The sequence below is a fragment of the Spinacia oleracea genome, chromosome 2 (assembly GCF_020520425.1).
Source record: "Spinacia oleracea cultivar Varoflay chromosome 2, BTI_SOV_V1, whole genome shotgun sequence".
In the NCBI taxonomy this organism is placed as follows: Eukaryota; Viridiplantae; Streptophyta; class Magnoliopsida; order Caryophyllales; family Amaranthaceae; genus Spinacia; species Spinacia oleracea.
Genome location: NC_079488.1, coordinates 5,383,872 through 5,403,548, shown reverse-complemented (window position 1 = coordinate 5,403,548; position 19,677 = coordinate 5,383,872). Strand labels below are relative to the sequence as shown.

At 34.8% G+C, this 19,677-nt stretch overlaps 1 protein-coding gene across 5 annotated transcripts; it reads left to right on the top strand.

The window, feature by feature from the left end:
* Positions 1 to 5,896: 5,896 nt before the first annotated feature.
* On the top strand, positions 5,897 to 18,470 carry LOC110798528 (zinc finger CCCH domain-containing protein 64). Of its 5 annotated transcripts, XM_022003708.2 has the most exons (10): positions 5,906 to 6,066; positions 6,185 to 6,458; positions 7,952 to 8,081; positions 8,197 to 8,316; positions 8,521 to 8,638; positions 13,902 to 14,344; positions 14,534 to 14,819; positions 15,867 to 15,960; positions 17,489 to 17,634; positions 18,074 to 18,470. In XM_022003708.2, exons 1-10 carry the CDS (start codon positions 5,992 to 5,994, stop codon positions 18,206 to 18,208), a joined length of 1,821 nt encoding a protein of 606 aa, XP_021859400.1. In that variant the 5' UTR covers positions 5,906 to 5,991; the 3' UTR covers positions 18,209 to 18,470. The 5 variants fall into 5 exon arrangements, 3 of the variants coding, with proteins under 3 accessions (XP_021859402.1, XP_021859400.1, XP_056692391.1); XR_008927447.1 differs by lacking the exon at positions 15,867 to 15,960 and having other exon boundaries at positions 5,898 to 6,066; positions 18,074 to 18,212; XR_008927448.1 differs by lacking the exon at positions 18,074 to 18,470 and having other exon boundaries at positions 5,898 to 6,066; positions 15,871 to 15,960; positions 17,489 to 17,628.
* The last annotated feature ends 1,207 nt before the right edge of the window (positions 18,471 to 19,677 follow it).

Sequence of the window (19,677 nt, the reverse complement as noted above, 5' to 3'; positions counted from 1 at the left end):
TACTAATGGTTTCGGCCAATGAAAAATAAGATTTCTAATTTCTTTTTGAATTAAAAAAAATCAAGTTCCACGTAGATATTTTAATTAATTAATTATTAATATATACAACTCCATCGAAAATCAAACACTCTAATAATTAATAAATAATCGATTGCCATGTAGATAATTAATTAGGTGCTACATAGATATTTTAATTAATAAATTAATTACTAATATATACAACTCCATCTAAAATCAAACACTCTAATAATTTAAAAATAAATCTAAAATAAAATTCATCCGAAATCAAACAATAATCTAAATTAAAATAAATAAATTTCAATTTAAAATCAAACATTAATCCAATATTAGAGAGCCACGTAGAAAAATCTAATGGCTTCGGCCAATGGAGGAATATTTGCTGAAATATTAGAGCGCCACCTAGGATTACTAATGGTTTCGGCCAATTAATGAAAAATAATATTTCTAATTTCTTTTTGAATTTAAAAATCAAGTGACACGTAGATAATTAATTAGGTGACACGTAGATAATTAATTAGGTGCCACGTAGATATTTTTATTAATTAATTACTAATATATACAACTCCATCGAAAATCAAACACTATAATAATTAAAAAATAATCGATTTCCACGTAGATAATTAATTAGGTGCCACGTAGATATTTTAATTAATTAATTATTAATATATACAACTCCCTCTAAAATCAAACACTCTAATAATTAAAAAATAAATCTAAATAAAATCATCCAAAATCAAACAATAATCTAAAATAAAATAAATAAAATTCATTTTAAAATCAAACAATAATCTAAAATAAAATAAATAAAATTCAACTTAAAATCAAACCTTAATACAATAGTAGAGCGCCACATAGAAAAATCTAATGGTTTTCCGCCAATGAAAAATAAGATTTCAAAATTAATTTTGAATTAAAAAAGTCGAGTGCCACGTAAAGAAATGATTAACTTTCACGTAAATATTTTTTATTAATTATTTATTAATATTACGCATATACATTTTCATCCAAAAACAAACACTTTCATAATAAAAAAAAATCTAAAATGAAATTCAATGCAAAATCAAAAACTAATCTAATCTAATATATAAAAGTAGTATATACATAGGATTTTTATTTAAACATAACAATTTAATAGAATCCGTGCATCGCCACCTAATGGTTTAATATACATATATAAAGGAGGCATATTTGATAAAAGATTAGAGTGCCACCTAGGATTACTAATGGTTTCGGCCAATGAAAAATAAGATTTCTAATTTCTTTTTGAATTAAAAAAAATCAAGTTCCACGTAGATATTTTAATTAATTAATTATTAATATATACAACTCCATCGAAAATCAAACACTCTAATAATTAATAAATAATCGATTGCCATGTAGATAATTAATTAGGTGCTACATAGATATTTTAATTAATAAATTAATTACTAATATATACAACTCCATCTAAAATCAAACACTCTAATAATTTAAAAATAAATCTAAAATAAAATTCATCCGAAATCAAACAATAATCTAAATTAAAATAAATAAATTTCAATTTAAAATCAAACATTAATCCAATATTAGAGAGCCACGTAGAAAAATCTAATGGCTTCGGCCAATGGAGGAATATTTGCTGAAATATTAGAGCGCCACCTAGGATTACTAATGGTTTCGGCCAATTAATGAAAAATAATATTTCTAATTTCTTTTTGAATTTAAAAAATCAAGTGACACGTAGATAATTAATTAGGTGACACGTAGATAATTAATTAGGTGCCACGTAGATATTTTTATTAATTAATTACTAATATATACAACTCCATCGAAAATCAAACACTATAATAATTAAAAAATAATCGATTTCCACGTAGATAATTAATTAGGTGCCACGTAGATATTTTAATTAATTAATTACTAATATATACAACTCCCTCTAAAATCAAACACTCTAATAATTAAAAAATAAATCTAAATAAAATCATCCAAAATCAAACAATAATCTAAAATAAAATAAATAAAATTCATTTTAAAATCAAACAATAATCTAAAATAAAATAAATAAAATTCAACTTAAAATCAAACCTTAATACAATAGTAGAGCGCCACATAGAAAAATCTAATGTTTTTCCGCCAATGAAAAATAAGATTTCAAAATTAATTTTGAATTAAAAAAGTCGAGTGCCACGTAAAGAAATGATTAACTTTCACGTAAATATTTTTTATTAATTATTTATTAATATTACGCATATACATTTTCATCCAAAAACAAACACTTTCATAATAAAAAAAAATCTAAAATGAAATTCAATGCAAAATCAAAAACTAATCTAATCTAATATATAAAAGTAGTATATACATAGGATTTTTATTTAAACATAACAATTTAATAGAATTCGTGCCTCGCACGGGCTAAAATCTAGTTTGAAGAATAATTTGTGGAGATTGTAAGATTAGGGGAGAATGAAGAGAGAAACATTCAAAGGGTTTTAATTCTGGAGAAACAGAAACGTTTTATTTGATTTAAAATATTAGGATAAATTGTTTTTCTACAAAATATGGTTTATGCACCCAGTGCACAATGCTCACTGTGCACCCTGTTTTTAAATGAACATATAGTTCAAATACAAAGAACATATTGTTCATACTCAAAGAACATATAGCCAATGAACATATAGTTCAAATGCATAGAACATGTAGTTTAAATATTTCACTAGTACATGTACATTGAAATCATTCTAAATGTTCATTAGATTTTCAATAAATGTTCAACAGGGTGCACCATGAGCACTGTGCACCCGGGTGTATAATCCAAATTGCGGTTTTTCTACCACATGCGAAAAATAAAAATAAAAATGTTTCTTTTATCATGGATAAATACTTTTTTACCATTTTAATAAAATTGAAAAATTGTTTTTAACCACCTAAAAATTAAAACTTGTACTTTATCACTTACAAGAAATTTAAATTTATTTTTTACCACCTGAAAAATAGAAAAATATATGAAAATGTTATAAAGGGAAACAATAACGGTAATATTTCTTATATGTTATATTCTTCCACGATTTCATGTATTTAACTATCTTCTCTTCCCCAACTTTCTTATATTCTTCCATAATTTTTCACCATCATTAATTCAAAAAATTGCTAAAATTTAATGGAAGTAAAGTGAGAAAGGTGAAAGAGTTAAAGAGAATCACACAAGGAGTGTAAAAATTTGGTGGGAAATTAAAGTAGGTAGCCATACATAAGTTTTTCATCTACTTTTTCGCTTTCAGAGGTAAAAAACAAGTTTTAATTTTTTTTTAAAGGTAATTTTTTATGTGGTAAAAAAAAAAATTCCGATTTTTTTAGGTGGTAAAAAACAATTTGCCCTTTTATCATCTACTCCGTAAAAAACTAAAACTTGTATTTTACCATCTAAAATAAGTTGTAAAAATTTTTACCACCTGAATACGGAAAAATAGTTTCAACGGTTATGTGACCAACTAGTTCAATTTCCCTCTAAATTTTTACACTTCCTCTACAATTCTTCTTTAACTACTTTCTGCTCCACTATTTACGTCATTTAGTGTTTTTCAATTTTGTGAATTGAAAGGGGAAAAATTTATGAATATTGAAGGAAGTAGGGGGAAAAAAGGGATTTAAGTAAATGAAATAGTGGAAAAAGAGAAATATCATGAATATTAACGTTATTGTGAAATCGTGGAAGAAGATAAGGAATTTAAATAAATGAAATTGTGGAATAAGAGAATGGAGTTAAATAAATGAAAACGTGGAAGAAACGAGCCTTTTGTTTACTTGGTATGTTAATGCATAAATAAAGACTTGAGGATTTATGTCATAATGTGGTTATTAGAAGTTAAATTGAATTAAGGACTAAAATCTAATTATAACTTACATAAATTATAACTTACATAAATTATAACTTAATCATGAAACATTATCACAAAAACAAGGATTTGAGAGAGAGTGTGTTAGGTGATTGTTGTAGAGATTATTCTGACCACCACAATGAGGTATGAGGGTTTGCATTTATAGCTTTTTGGGAAAAGTACTAGTTAGTGCCCCGGGCATGTCCCGGATAGTAGAAAAATGAATTAATTAGATTCTTATATAACTCGTTTTGAGTCTAATTAAATTTGTTACATTATAATATATTTTGCTTTGAGTATGCTTTAATAAATTTTAACATGTAAGGATTACTAACTCGTAAAAGTAATGACTAATTAGTGATGTGATAGAGACTATTAATAAATGTTTCAGATCATTTTTCTCATTGTATTAACTTAATATAATTGTGCATGTACAAGAAACAACAAAATGAATTATGGCGTACTGGTAAAAATGTGTGACTAGAAAATGAGAGGTCACAGGTTCGAAACCTATAACTAATTATATGAGATGCACAACATGTCAAAGATGCCGTTGCGGAATGTCCTAGATAATAGGAAGCGACATGTGGCGAGATGACATTCCTTGCCTTGGAGTTTTAATAATAGTATAGGTTTTGTCACTTTTTACTCTAAAATCAAAGCATATCTCTTGGCGATCTTTTGCTAGATCATGCTCTTTTAGTGGGCCTTGGGCCTAAGAGAGTTTGTACTCATACAAATAGGGAAATAGTATGAGGATTGATTTTTCATAGTGACACGTGTCAAATAGCTATAGGTTGTTGTGTCACGTCATAAGTTAACAAGAAGTAAGACACATGTCCATTGACCTTCACACGTGTAACTCGATTATTGGTCCACTGTGGACTTATCTTTTTGTCCACATCAAAAATTAATGACTTTCTTCTTCCATAATTGATGACACCAACAAAGAATCAAATTGTGACCAAAATAAATTGGACACCCATTACAAATATTTGGGCATTGTCGGTCAAAGGGTTTGATCATCGATGAATTAAAAGAGTAGAAAATACGTGTTTATTTGATGACCTAAAAATTTTGGGTCAACCATTGGTTATACTCTTAAAATTTAATTTATTTACGGTCTTCAAGATGGTTATGACCCAACCCGACCAAGGCATTACCCGACCCGACGAAAAAAACCTCAGCCCGACACAAGCATGAAGCCGTGGGCCATATATTTTTTGAAAAAAGCACGACAATGCTCGTTACTACTTGATCCAGCTACACAAATTTAGTAAAATTAGGCTTAGACTACGGCCCGTGAACACGAGCTCCACTTTTAAATTTTCGGCCTGGTCTAATGCTGAGCGGGGATGGCATGTTTGGGTAGAGCATATTACTTGCACCCGGGTAAAGATGGTTGTGGGCCGGGCCACCCGAAGACCGACCCAACACGAAAAAGCCCGACCTGGCTCGAGCACGAAAAAAGCACGGCACGACACGTGCACGAAGTCGTGGGCCATGGGTCGGGAAAAACCAGACCTGGCCCGAGCACGAAAAAAGCACGGCACGACACGGGCGCGAAGTCGTGGGCCATGGGCCGTGGGCCGGACATGGACCTTAATTTATTGGAAAAAGCACTACAAGACACGACTCGACCCGACACGACAAAGCACGCTAACTTTTGTAAAATTAGCCGTGGGCACGACGGGTTGGCTCGGTCCGACACGAAAGCCCGTGGCTTGGGCCGGACCTTGTTTTGAACTTTTCGTCCAGACACAACAAGCTGCAACACGGGTCCGTGTAGGCCCGACCTGGCTCGACCCGAAGGCCGTCTCAGTCCAAAGCCCGACCCCGCTCGGTGCACGACCATCTTTACACCCGGGAAAAAGAGTGCCTCCTCACATATTCTCTTTACATCTAAGGATAAAATGTGATGGGAGCCACTAATTAATATGAAAATACCCATAAATGCACGATACACCCGAGTATATCCAATAATTTTTATGATTTGGGCCCGTTCATACCCGAAACGCGGCCCGGCACACCGCCACCTTTACGGTCATTCGAATAACGATTGAAGCTCACATATCACAGAGACTGATTTTGAACGACACAGACATAACCATCAATGGCTTCTCCCCGGATTCTTCTCGCCGGCGACGTCAATGGCCTCCTCTCTCAGCTCTTCAAACGCGTACTCTCGGTAACCCCACCTCTCTCTCTTTCTCTCTCTTCATCGTCCTCAACCCAATGTAAAACTTCAACAGGTACTTAAATCAATTTGAAAAACTTCTTTCTGAAAAAAATCCCCTCAATTTCAGGTGAACAAATCAGCAGGTCCCTTCGATGCTTTGCTATGTGTGGGACAATTCTTCCCGGAATCAACAGAGAAACTGGAGGAGTTCATGGATTACATAGAAGGCCGCCGTGAGATTCCTATACCCACTTATTTTATCGGCGATTACGGTGTCGCCGCCCCTAAGGTTCTTTCCGCCGCCGTTAAAGAACCTGGAAATCTAGGGTTTAAGTTGGATGGGTTAAGGGTTTGTCATAATTTGTATTGGTTGAAAGGCGGCGGCAAATTCACTCTTTCTGGTTTGTATTTCTTTCAATTTTGTTTAATTTTTGTTAATTAATTTACTTGTAACCTTAGTGATTTACATTTTCCAATTTGATGAGATGAAATGAGCTGTGAATATAAGTTAGGATTTGATGGGTTTAAGTTGGATGGGTTAAGGGTTTGTCATAATTTGTATTCACTCTTTTTGGTTTGTATTTGTTTAATTTTTGTTAATTAATTTATTATAACCTTAGTTATTTACATTTTTTCCAATTTGACGAGCTGAAATGAGCTAATATAAGAAGTTTGGATTTGATGTAGGTTTTGGAATTATGTGAATTGACTTTGTTAAGTGGGTTGAGGTGCTTTGAAGCATAAAGATTGGTATTGTATGTTATGAGGAAATGCATTAGTGGGAATGGTAATAGAGGAATGCATCTATAACGGGAACTTTAATGGATCGGATCAATATAGTATCATACAGTCTTATGCGGAATCAAATTTTCTACTTGTGGGTGTTGGTAATAAGTTGAAGCAACGAGTACACTTGTGCTTGAAATTTTATTGACTTCTTGTTAAAAGGGAATGGTTAAAGATGCAATATATTTGAATGTCTTAGATCATAGTGTCAATAAAAGTAGCATATGAGCACTTATTTTGGTGATTTCCGTTCAATGTTCTTTAATACCTTGAAGAAACTTGGGATATAAACAATCAAGAAAACAAATGGTTTCTCTGTGGCATCTATTACCTAGGATGCTTATGAAAGCATATCTACACTTTGCGCTAGAGTAACTGAGTGAGGAATTTAATTGTGACCCTATACACGATCACACTAACCCGTGAACCTCAAATAAAATGGCCAGTAAGTGCTAGGAATTATTGTAAGTTTTTTAGGCATTATTTTATATAATACAAATGCAAGTGTGTGCACATGTGATGGCTATTTGGTATTTTGGTATGGATAAGCCGGAGGCAGTTTCTTTTTTTTACGGCTGATGTGTAGTATTTAATTTGTCTGTATTCCTGGGACCTTTGCCTTCCATTTTTTTTTTTATCTGAAGAATTTTAGCTCCCTACGCCTCATGTAGTTGTAGGTAGTAAATGCATTTAATAGGAGCTAGGAACAACAAATAATCATGATGCGCACATATGATGCTTCTAGTGACAGCTAAAAGTAACTTTCAGTGATTATGAATTTGTGATTGTCCTATATTGTTATATTCTTGAGGAGTTGAGGTTATTATTATATTTTTGTTTCGGAGTTTGTAAATTTCCCATGGTTATTCTAATCATCTTCAGGATTTTAGAAAGTGTGTTAAGATTATAATTAGAGAAACAACCCAATCTTAGTTTGTGCCAGTTGTATGGCTGCCTATCTAACACATAGTTTCTGCCTCTGTATCTGAGTAGCTGAATTTAATCATTAGTCACAATTTTGAAATCATATTATTGCATTGTGATTCATCTTTTGCAAGTTAAAAACTTTTCTTTTCTTATCATGCTAATTTACTTTGTTGCTAATTAGGGTTATCTGTGGCATACCTATCTGGTAGGCAATCACCAAGTGGACAACTTTTTGGAACATATAGTCAGGATGATGTGGATGCGTTGCGGGCATTAGCTGAGGAACCTGGAATAGTTGATTTGTTTCTAACATATCCTTTATTTTAGTTGTTTTACTGTTTATTTTCTACTTCTTTTCTTTCTTAAGTGTTATACTCATCAGTACTCCTGGTGCTTGTTTATTTTGAGTTTCTTAACTAGTTAAACTAATGAATGGCCTAGTGGGGTTACAAATAGGGTTGCAGCCAATGACATACCACCTGGGATATCTGATTCACCAGGAAGCGATTCCACTATTGCAGAAATGGTAGCAGAGCTTAAGCCTCGGTAAGTAATGATCATATTTTCATAAAGTTTCTACCCATTCATGCTTTGAAATGTTTGTTTTTTACTCTCAGTTTACCCAGACGAAATCGTAATTTATTGGATATGTTGATAGGGTTGTTGCTGTTTGAATTAACGTTCTCTTTCTCTCTCTATCTCCTGCAACTCGCCCTGTGTGTTCTCTAATTTTGGGTTTCAACATGATAGCTATCACATTGCAGGTTCAAAGGGTGTGTTTTATGCTCGTGAACCATACTCTAACATTGATGCTGTGCATGTGACTCGATTCTTTGGCCTTGCTCCTGTAGGAAATAAAGAGAAACAGGTTCAATTTCTTTCATCAGCTTTTATATACTCTGTACGTCGCAAGTCATATTTATTGCCATAGTATGTGATTGTACTTTTTGTAGATAGCTTCTTCTGTTTAGATCAGTCATTATCCCTAAACATCGAAACTAAGACTGTCTTTTCCCTAGCTGCTTCAATTTTACCCAATAATCCTGGTTTTTAGCCCTGCTGCATCTTACATGATGGATCACAGACTGAAGTTCCTGATCCCAGCCATCAGCCTGTCTACTAAAACCCATATATCTCAACGCATTGATCCATACCTCAGCAGCATTTTGACATCTAAAAATCAAATGTTCCATAGTTTCGGTATGTTGCTAGAACACAAGTCGGTTCATGATGAATGCCATTTTTGCAAAGCCTATGACTAGTGGCTGACCTACACTGAATAGCTAGCCACCCTATGAAAATGCATTTGGGATGAGCTGCATTATTGCATATAAGCTGCCTCACTCCACTTCACAATATCCCCTTAGAGCCTTGTACACTGGTCTAATAGAAAAATACTCATTGCATTGCAGATCATATAAACACAATTTGGTACCTGCTGCAAATATCTAATGCTGCCAGGATCTTCTTGCTCATCCAGGACACATGAGTAGGAATCTGTATTTGCAGCACCTATCTTGACATAATATGTGTGAATCCACCTAATTCAGATCCTATCTATCTTGTTTGTAACATTCTGTAAAAAATTTACATATAGCAGCTTGGTTCCAATGTTATTATGCAAGTTATATTCCAACCTCCTGCTGCCTTTGGTTAGCACATTTTGTCCCAAGCAACAAAAACTTTCTCAGAATGGCTCTTAAAACCTCTTCGCTTCCTTTCCATGAGGTAGAAGATGGTCGTTCCGTTGTCGTTCCGTTATCGCTTTGGGTCAATTGGAAACAACCTCTCTGCAATTGCAGGGGTAAGGTTGCGTACACCCGACCCCCCTTTACCCTGCTTCTTGCGGGAGCCTCTTTGATGCAATGGGGTAATAATAATGATGATGAACAAAAACTTTCTCAGAAATTACAGCACCACCTGTCCATACAATTGTTCGGCAAGCTCAGGATAATAATGTCATGTATTTCCTAGTAAAGCCTTTTACTAGTTCATGACTCAGGATTATGTTATCAACGATAACCCTCCCCTTTACAAATGCTGATCGGTTTTCATAAATCAAAAATCAAATCAGGAAGAACTTATTGCAATCTTGAAGGGAGAGTTTTAGAAATGATTTTGTATAGTGCAACATGCAATTTTTCTGAACTCCTTTACTTTACTAGCATTAGCAATATTCGGTATAAGAGTCACATAGGTGCAATTTACCTGAGAAGGCACGTATTTGAAGAAATCCTGAATGCCTGTTGTAATACTAGAGCCAATTGTTGACCAGGTCTTCTGAAATACATGACATTATATCTGTCCACTCGCGGCCATGCTGAAAATTGCTTCTTTTACCTCCTTTGCTGTAACAAGGGTGCTTTATTAAGCTTGCTGCTATATTGTCAATATAGAACCACTTTCGTTAACAGTCCTGTCCACCATAGGAAGTCTCACTGCTGCAGAACTCCATAAACCCTTGTAGAACTCAATCACCTCCAACTTGATAAGATCTCAAGTCAGAATCCTACTACCATCCTCTCTGATCACGATTTTGATAGCATTTTGACCGATTCTCTCCTATGTATATGCACAGAAGTATTTCATGTTTGCATCCCGCAACTGAATCCATGTTGCCCTTTATTTCTGTTGCCAAATGCACTCTTCTCCAACTCGAGTAATTCAGCCTGAAGTTCCTCCCTAATTGCACAAGTCTTCATTCTTCAAGTGAGCTCTCTTTAAATAATTTTTCAGGTGTTCAGAAGAGGGATGTTATGTTGTTTGTATCTCCACTCTTCTGCAACAATCTCCTTGAATTTCTCATGTTCCACCAGATTGAGAAAACTAAAATGCACACTCCTCTGATAATATCGAGTATAAAAAATGAGACCAGTTGGAGAGTTATCGGAAATAGATCTATCAATCATGGAGAAAATTATATTCGGTCCTTGATTATTGCTCCATGTGTAATATGCCCCCACTATTTTCCCGTGGTGAAGCTCTTACTCACCAGAGTCGTCAAATTATTTATTTTTGGCTAGATGCAACCTGTCCTCATTTAAGAGTACAAAATTAAAGTCACCACATACGACCAAAGGCTCACGGCTCACCATTGTTGGTTTGTTACTCTCCATCTGTGATATGAAAGTCATACCTCTACTCGCGTCAGTTGTATTAAAACCATACACCACTGGTACTCTTGTACTTTTACCAGTAAGAGTATCATTCACTTTAGTACAAATTCCTTGAGCACGAGATTCCTCTATTGCTATATCCACCTTATTTGGATTATAAGCCACCCAAATCTACCATTTTCAGCAAAATTGTAGTTATTAATAACACTCCAACCCCTGAACAACTATTGAGCTATCTTCTTACTCTCTCTGTCTTTAATTTTAGTTTCAAGCAAGCCACAACAATCAACCTTACTCTTAGACAAAAGGGTTTTAACCTCCTTTCCCAAAGGGCTCATTTAATATTGCTTTACAATTTATTGTATAGATATCATTTTTATATGAATATTCATGTAGTTCAAAGCTATTTGTGCATTTTTAATATTTTGTTTCATGCCTTTGAGACAAGAGTTGTAAAGGGATGTTTTTTCTTGACACATAGAACTAGATATGAGAACGACCAGTCGACCATATCATCTCTACTGAAGCTATTTTCAAATGAGGTTACGTTTCGTTCACATGAAATAAATGGTCTTGTATGAATCTTTTTAGGTCTTCTGTTCTGGTTGAAATGATATTTTTTGTTTATGATACAAACTGTCCTCTAATAATAGTAGCAATAAGAGTAGGAAAGTGAGACATTTTCTTAATAATAAAATAATTTAGAGGGGAAATTGATTTTGATCAATCCAACTTTTGTGCGGTTTGCTTAAAACAATCTCAGTTTTTAAGTAACTAGGAATAATCTTTAGGGCGCATCTTCTCAAAATGGTTCTTGTGGTATAATGTGTAGTTTTTCTTTTCTATGTTTATACTCTTCCAAATTCCAAGCCTCGTGCTCAACCAACCACCGTCCCCATTGAAACCGTCCACCAAACTACCACCGCCAGCCTCACTCTCACTGCCACCTTCACTATAATCGACCACCACTAACATCTAAACCAACTACTACCTACAAAAGAACAAGAATAGGGAGGAAGATAGTGGACGCAATGAATATTTCGTTGAGGACCCGGAGACGGAGGGATTGAAATGGGTAAAGGGAGGAGGAGGAGAGAGAAAGGGTGTCAGTGGGGCTGGATAGGAAGGAAGAGGAGAGAGAAATGGGGTCGGGGCTAGACTCTAGAGGAGGAGAAGGCAAAAATTGGGTCGGCGCTAGAGGGGAGGAGGACGAGGAGGAGAGAAAAAGGGGGTTAGGATTAGAGGGAATACATTGTATTCATTGAACGGATGTATTATTGTGATAATTAAGAAAGTCAAATTCATGTAGTTTGTCTTTAGTCTATGTTACGGAAACTTTGTTCATAAACCAAGAGGAAAATCATTTAGCTTGACAATATCTCAAATTAATACATCCTTTGGTAGAAGTCTAGAGAGGTTGGTTTTTTGAAAGAAAGTAATTAGAAAATAGTTTCAATAAAATTATTCTACATATATAGTAAGGCAAATTATGCGCCGGTTAGAAGGCTTGAAGACTGGTAAACTTATAGAATTGTGAGGTATAGGGGAAGACCAAAACTAATTTGGAAGAGGGTGATATCAATTTATTGAGGATTTTGGAAAATGCGGCGTTAGATAGGGCAGAGTGGAGAGAGATAATATATGCCGACAATTCAACATGACTTCTTTTTTCTTTTTCGATTTTCCTTTGTTTTTTTCTCTTATTTTTACTTTTTATTTATTTTTTATTTTATATCTTTGTGCCTCTTTTGTTTTCTTGTTCCCTATTTTTCGTGCCTCATTACCCTCACCTTCACTTTCTCAAATTTGCATTTTACTCTCTTTAACATAACCATTTACTTTTCTTCTATGTTACTCAGACACGGGTGTCGGTGTCGTGTCCGACAAGGTGTCGGAGTGTCTGACACTCTGATTCAAATAATTGCAGACACTCCGACACGGTCAAAGGAGTGTCTTGACTTATTTTTTAGACACGGCTCGCATATAAAGTGTCGGATAATAAAAGCGACACTTCTTATAAAATACAAAAATAAATGAAAATCGTGAGGTACAAAGTTTATTCGCCAAAAATAAAAGAGATAGTTTTAAAAAAGGTTACTGTAAGTTACAAAGAATTTTAAAAAATAAACAAAATAAAAAAAAATGAAAAGTTGAATAATAAGGGTGTGCCAAATTAATGGAAAAGATTCCTCAGAAAGAAGTAAATGCATGTGGGTTTGTTCCACGTGGCCCACCCTCTACCACACCCTTGTTTACTTTTGAAAAAGGTTACAGAAAAAAAAGGAAAAGAGAAAAGCAAGCAGTTCTTTTGCTTTCTTTCTCACTTCCATTTTTATGCCTTTTCCCTTCAGCAACACCCAAAAAAACGACGGGAAGGCAACTCGGCCATGGTGATTCTCAAGAAATTATCAATGAAAACGAAAATTGAAGATTTCATTAAGCTCGTTTTTCCTTCTACAACAAAAGCCCCAACCTATTTTTTCTTCTCTTCCCTTCCCTGACCATCAATTGTTAGATTTAGGGTTTCGAATTCTTCAAGATCCAAGTTTTAGTTCCGGGTAAGATTAATTTTATCACCTAAATCTTCATCTTAAATGGGAAAATTTGAATCTTTTTACTCCTTTTCTTCTCTCCTTCCGATTCCGACACTGCAATTCGGACCCTTTTCCGACACCGGTGTCGACACCTCCCCGTACACGTGTCGAGTGTCGTGTCGCGGGTCGGGTCGTGTCGACACCGACACCCACCGTCCGGCGGAGTGTCGGAGTAACATAGCTTTTCTTGCTTCACGTTTCATAGACGATTCCTTATGACGGTTCATGTTAGTCGTCCTCATTAAGGAGCGTCAGACATCCTATTACAGTCATATTTTTTCTATGAACTCAGATTTTTTTATTGGTTCTTTTGTTGTCAGCCCTTTTACATAGCAGAAACAAATCCATTTATAGAGAGAAGGTCAGTTTGTTGTTTGGTTACCTCACCATTCTAATTTTTCTTTTTTTCTTTTGGTTGCAGAAATTTATGCATGCAATTTCTCCAACTCCAGCATCGATAATGTCAGCAGCTGAAATAAGCACAAAACCTCCTAATACGACTTTATCCCCATACACAGTTGTTGATAATACACCTAAAACAGAGACTACCAAAAGACCAGGGGATAGTGCTCTTGAAGAACAATATTGGCGGTATGATGTGAAAAAACAAAAGAAAGGGGATGGAAATACAGAAAGGCTCTGTTTTAAATATTTGTCTTCCGGTTCATGCCCACGGGAGGAAAATTGTCATTTTCGGCATGATGAAGAGGCAAGAGAGCAATATATGGGAGGTGTGTGTTTTGATTTTCTTAATAAGGGAAAATGTGAGAGAGGTCCAGAGTGTCAATTTAAGCATAGCTTGGTTGAAGAAGGTGAAAGTAATGCAAACAAGAGATTCAGATCTCATAGTGCAACTACTAACAGGTAGGTGTATCATATGAACTTCAGCATTCTTCTATGTCTGTTGCACTTGTTGTCACTAATTTCTATGAGGACGCTGTGATGTGTTGAAGATAATGTTTTTATTTCAGTGCGACTTCTTCCTAATGTCCACTCAATATCTCCTGCTTTTATGTTCTAGACCGAGGCTTATACATGATCATATAATGTCAGGTCAAAAGAATGCTGGTTTTGCTTGTCAAGCCCCAGTGTGGAGTCTCATCTAATTATAACTGTTGGGGAAAACTTATACTGTGCATTGGCAAAAGGCCCACTGGTTGACGATCATGTGCTGTTATTACCAGTAGAGCATTCTCCAAGTACTTTATCCCTACCTCCAGATAGTCAAAGTGAGCTTTATAGATATCAGAGCAGTCTTCGGAAGTACAGCAAAACCCAAAGGAAAGAATTCATTTTCTTTGAATTGATATCTAAACGAGGAACTCATGCTAATCTCCAGGTGAGACTGTCTTCAATGTTTGTTTTTTGCTTAGTATCTATATGCATGAAAGTTTGATTGGTGACAATGACGATCTCCTACGACGATTCATGTTAGCCGACCCCAAATCATCTTGGGACTAAGGCTTTGTTGTTGTTGTTGTTGTTGTTGTTGTTGTTGTTGTATCTATATGCATGAAAAGATATTTTGCCATCATATTATGTTCTTCCTTTGTTCATTCGAACGTGTTTATGTTGTAATCCTTTTCAGACTTCCACAGCGCCTATTTCTTACCCTTAGGTTGCTGGATTTTAGTGACACCATTAAGGCAGTCAAATTGAATGAAGAAAGAGGGTCAAATATATTGTCTGAAGTAGTAGTCCTTGAAGCCAAGCATCATGGTACTAAAACCATCTTAATCCTTTTGAATGTGTAATGGGGCTAAAGATTTCTCCGGTGTTGACCTTGCTTATCATACCGTGGGAAAGAACGAAAGATAAAGAGAAAAATATCTAGTTAATGATTTTAAATAGTGACTGATCCCAACTTCTGTGTGACAATGTCTTGATGTTGTTAACTTGTTGTTCCAAACTTAGTGATTGAAACTGAATTTGCTAAATTGATCTTCGATTTAAATCAATTGTAATGTGCAATGGACTGATAAGGCGTAGGGGCACTTTAGGAAATAGATTGGTGTTGTTAGTAGCTTGAAGAAGATAGTTTGTTAGAGTAGAAGCTTTAAAAATAATGTAAGTCATGGAAAGGGAAAGTCGTGTTTGAATATCGATGAGTGTTTTATTGAGCGTTTTAAGAGTTCATTGGGAGAGAATCAAGCCTCTCGAAAGCTTGGATATCACTTACATTTGCTGTAATTTCAGTTTATTAATTAAATCTTCTTCTTCCTTAATTTTCTGCTATAGATGGTGCTCAAGCTATGTTAATTCATAGGACAATGTGAAAAGCACTACACAGTTTACAGCTGGATGCTGATGGTATGATGTGATTTTAAAGATTTTACAGTTTGAGTCAGTAGTTTTTAACGCGCTATACTCGATGTCTTTTGTGTAGGCAGTTCCTATACCACAAACCAAAGCAACGTCCGTAAAGAATATATTCAACTTAGCCGCTAAAAAGCTGGGTTTTGAATTTGAGACGATTAAAGGTACTTTATCCTTGGTTTGCTGATGTGCTAGATTCTGCTCTTTTTTGGTGCTTTGACTGTCTGTCATGCTATGAGTAGAAAATGAAAACAGAAATGATCATCTTGTTCACTAAACTTAAACTTATCTGAAATTTGTTTTAGCTGTAATTGTAAATTGAACTTGGGAGCCTCATTTTTCCTGATTTGAACTTATTTTTCCCGAAGTTATCTTATCTGAATTATTTTTCCCCAACTGAACTGTTTTCAATTTATCTGAACGTATTTTTCCTCATCTGAACTTATTTCTACCTATCTCTGAAACCAGTGGAAATAAGGTGAACATAAAAGTGTCTTGGATACATTTCTCTGCAAAAATTTGAGATTTATGTCCATGTCAGTTAGAGTGTCAGTCTATTGCTTATTTTTTTTACTATGGCAATAATGGCATACTTAATCCTATGCTCAGGACATGCAGTAGATGTTTGTTGCATGCATGTGGGGGTGGTACGAGAAAATTCAAAAACAGCGGAGGAATAAGGGGTAAGGTGGGGGACATGAACTGAGTTGAACTTCTCACAGAACCGGAGTCAATATTATTCACAGCTTACTTGAGCTCGACATGGTTAATGCTCGACATGGATGGGCTCATGTTCGACTCAAACCCGAGCTCAACTCCAACGACTAAAGAATTGAGTGAAACTATCCTCAAATTCAATTAAAAAAACTCGTGACCAGAAATTTGCTAATTTATGTAATATTCATTCCTTCTGTATTTGTTTGCACCAAATCTAAATGCCATATTATTGAGTGAAGAAAGCCGGTAAGTAGATGCGGGACCTAACTTATGGCAAATAAGTCCCAATTCCTCGTCTGAGTTTTCAACTTTTAGGTCTAAAGTCTAATTGTACCTTCGAAATTTTCAGGAAAAAGGGAAAAAATATATGCATTTACTCTGTTTTCTCTTTCATTGACCACCCTCGTTCCGAATTCACCTTCACTTTTTGAATTTTAAGGTCTTGAGTTGTACAGTTGAAAAATATCAGAAAAAGGGTGAAATACAAGATTGAATATAGCTGCTTTCCTGTTATTGAAACACCATTATTTCTGAATTCACCTCAACTCTCTCACTCTTGCCTCTTCCTCAATTAAATTCACCAAAACCTCTCTTGTAATCTTGAAGTCTGGCCCACCATCACCATACCATTACCATTATCTCAATTCTCAGTATTGTTGGGGAATAAGAAGCTTTACAAATCACCTTTTACGTCATTTATATTTTTGGTGGGTATTTGTGAATTCCTATTTCAAAATTTTGGCATCTGTGGTGTAGGTTGCTCAAAATTTTGTTTTTTATTGCAATTTAACAGAGAGGGGAGGTAAGGGGTCCCTGCTTAACATCTAAGGTCTTACCCTATTGCTGAAATTACCTGCATCAGTGGCTGCATCGATTATGTACTGTATGGTATTGGAGTTGTTGGGGGTCTACCCCATATTTTCTTCTGCATTAGGCTAATCATCAGTGGTTTCCTTTTGTTTTTCAATGATGTAGGTGACGGTATTTCTGAACCAAGAGAATTATTGAGAGCAAGGTTTGACGGAAATTCTGGTTTCTTCTACGTGGAGCTAAATGATGGCACTATACTAGGACATACTATAGATGAGAATGAAAATTTTCCTGTTCAATTTGGTCGTGAGGTAATGCTAATTGACAAGTTTAAATAATGTATCCGCTTAATTTCAATATTTGTTACTTTTTCTGCCCCACAATGTTTTTGTGCATTTGTTTGCGTGGTTGGTTACTTACTTCTCACCGTCTACAGTAGCCATGGTACTCCCTCCGTCCCTATTTGTTTGGCACATATACTATTTTAGTCCGTCCCTTAAAGATTGCCCCGTTTCCTTATATAGTAACATGTCCTCACCATTTACTCCACTTGCATAGACTCATAAAAGTATAAAAGACAAAGATACCCCCATTTCCTTACAAAATTTTGTCCAAACTCTTAATAAAAGCACATTTTTCCTATGGGGCAAACAATTAGGGACAGAGGGAGTAGCTATTAGCATTGTTGACTTATAAATGGTGAAAATGGATGTGTGTGGGAGACCTAATCCCTGTCGTGATGTTTGTTAGGTTATGGCTGGCTTACTCAAAATGCCGGATAGGGCTGACTGGAGGAACTGTATGCTTAGCAAAGATGAAGAGGTGAAAGTAGTGGAAGATTTCAAATCTCAGTTCAAGAACTTTGATCCCAATAAGGATGTCTGATTCTGGAGGCTTAGAATGCGATCCCAATGATGATAGCTGGCTTTGGAGGGTTGGAAAGCTAAGGGCTAGTTCGGTATCGTTGTTTGTTTCCAGTTTTCTGTTTTTTTTACAAAATATGAAAACCATCAAAAAGTTGTTTCCAGTCTTTTGTTGTCAGTTTTCAAATAGGTATGAGTATTTTTAGTTCATTAAAACTGAAAAACCAAAAACTAACAGTGATACCGAACAAGTTAGAAATTCGATTTTAGATCTCATTGGCTTTTGCGCTGCGTATCATCAAAGGTACTTACTTCAGATTAAAGGGAGCTTTGTTGTTCGCGCCAATATGTTTATGATTTATCCCTTATTTTATATGTGGATCTTTTACAGGAGTGGTGTTTTTACTGTTTGCAGCTTGAACCAAGATTAGCTCTGATTAATTACATGCTTGGTGATCTTACGACTTCCCGGGTACTATCTTAGTGGTATATCTGCACTGTCAAAGTTGCCCCATTTACTTTCAGAAACTTGCAGACTTGCAGTAGATTTTAGGGAAATTCTCTTTGGTAGCAATGAACTTTGTCATATTCTCAATGGTAGCAAAGTTTTTGCCAAATCCTCCCATATAGCATTGCTTCTATAATTTTTCTCTGTAGTAGCATTTTTATTTTATTTTTATAATTACCACTTAATAATTAAATAAAATAAAATTAACCTGTTCGTAATCCCATTTTAAAAAAAATTGCAGCGATTTTGGTCAAACAAAAACAGAAACTCCATTAAGTGGTTTTCATGGTTTCGGTTTGGAAAATGTCCCAGTCCGGCGATACGGAGTACTTCCCTTCTATGTCCTTTTAGGTTTGCTCTCTAATTTTTTTGACACTCTGTCTCTCAATTCATTATGGGCAGTTAATTGCTAATGAGAAGATTCAAGATTTCAACTTTGTCCCCCCTAATTCTCTATCCCCTTACATTTGTCCATTTTGTAGTATAATATTTTTTTTTCTCTATTCAATTAGTGTGAATTTGGAGATTCTTGGCAGAATATGTAGTCAAAGTGCCAATTAAAATGAACTAAAACAATTCAATATATTGCTCTTAATTGTTTTTAGGAATAGACAAGATACGCAGGACATGGATGGAAGCTGTTAAAGTAAGACTCAATTGTTTTTAGGAGAAGTTTAATGTAGTGTTACATTAGCTTCGAAACTACTAATGTTACAAAATATTGATTATTTTATAATTAGGTGGTAATTACAAAAATAATGCTACCATAGAGAAAATTTTAAAAAGTAAGGCTATTTAAGAGGATTTGGTAAATATTTTGCTACCATTGAGAATTTGCAATAGTTCATGGCTATCAAAGAGAATTTCCCTAGATTTTATGTACTTTCTACACAGGTTTGCTCCTTGTTCACCATTAAATTACCTAGTAGAAATGTGTACAATTACCCTTTGTATAAGAGGCATTGATAATGAAGCTATTTCTG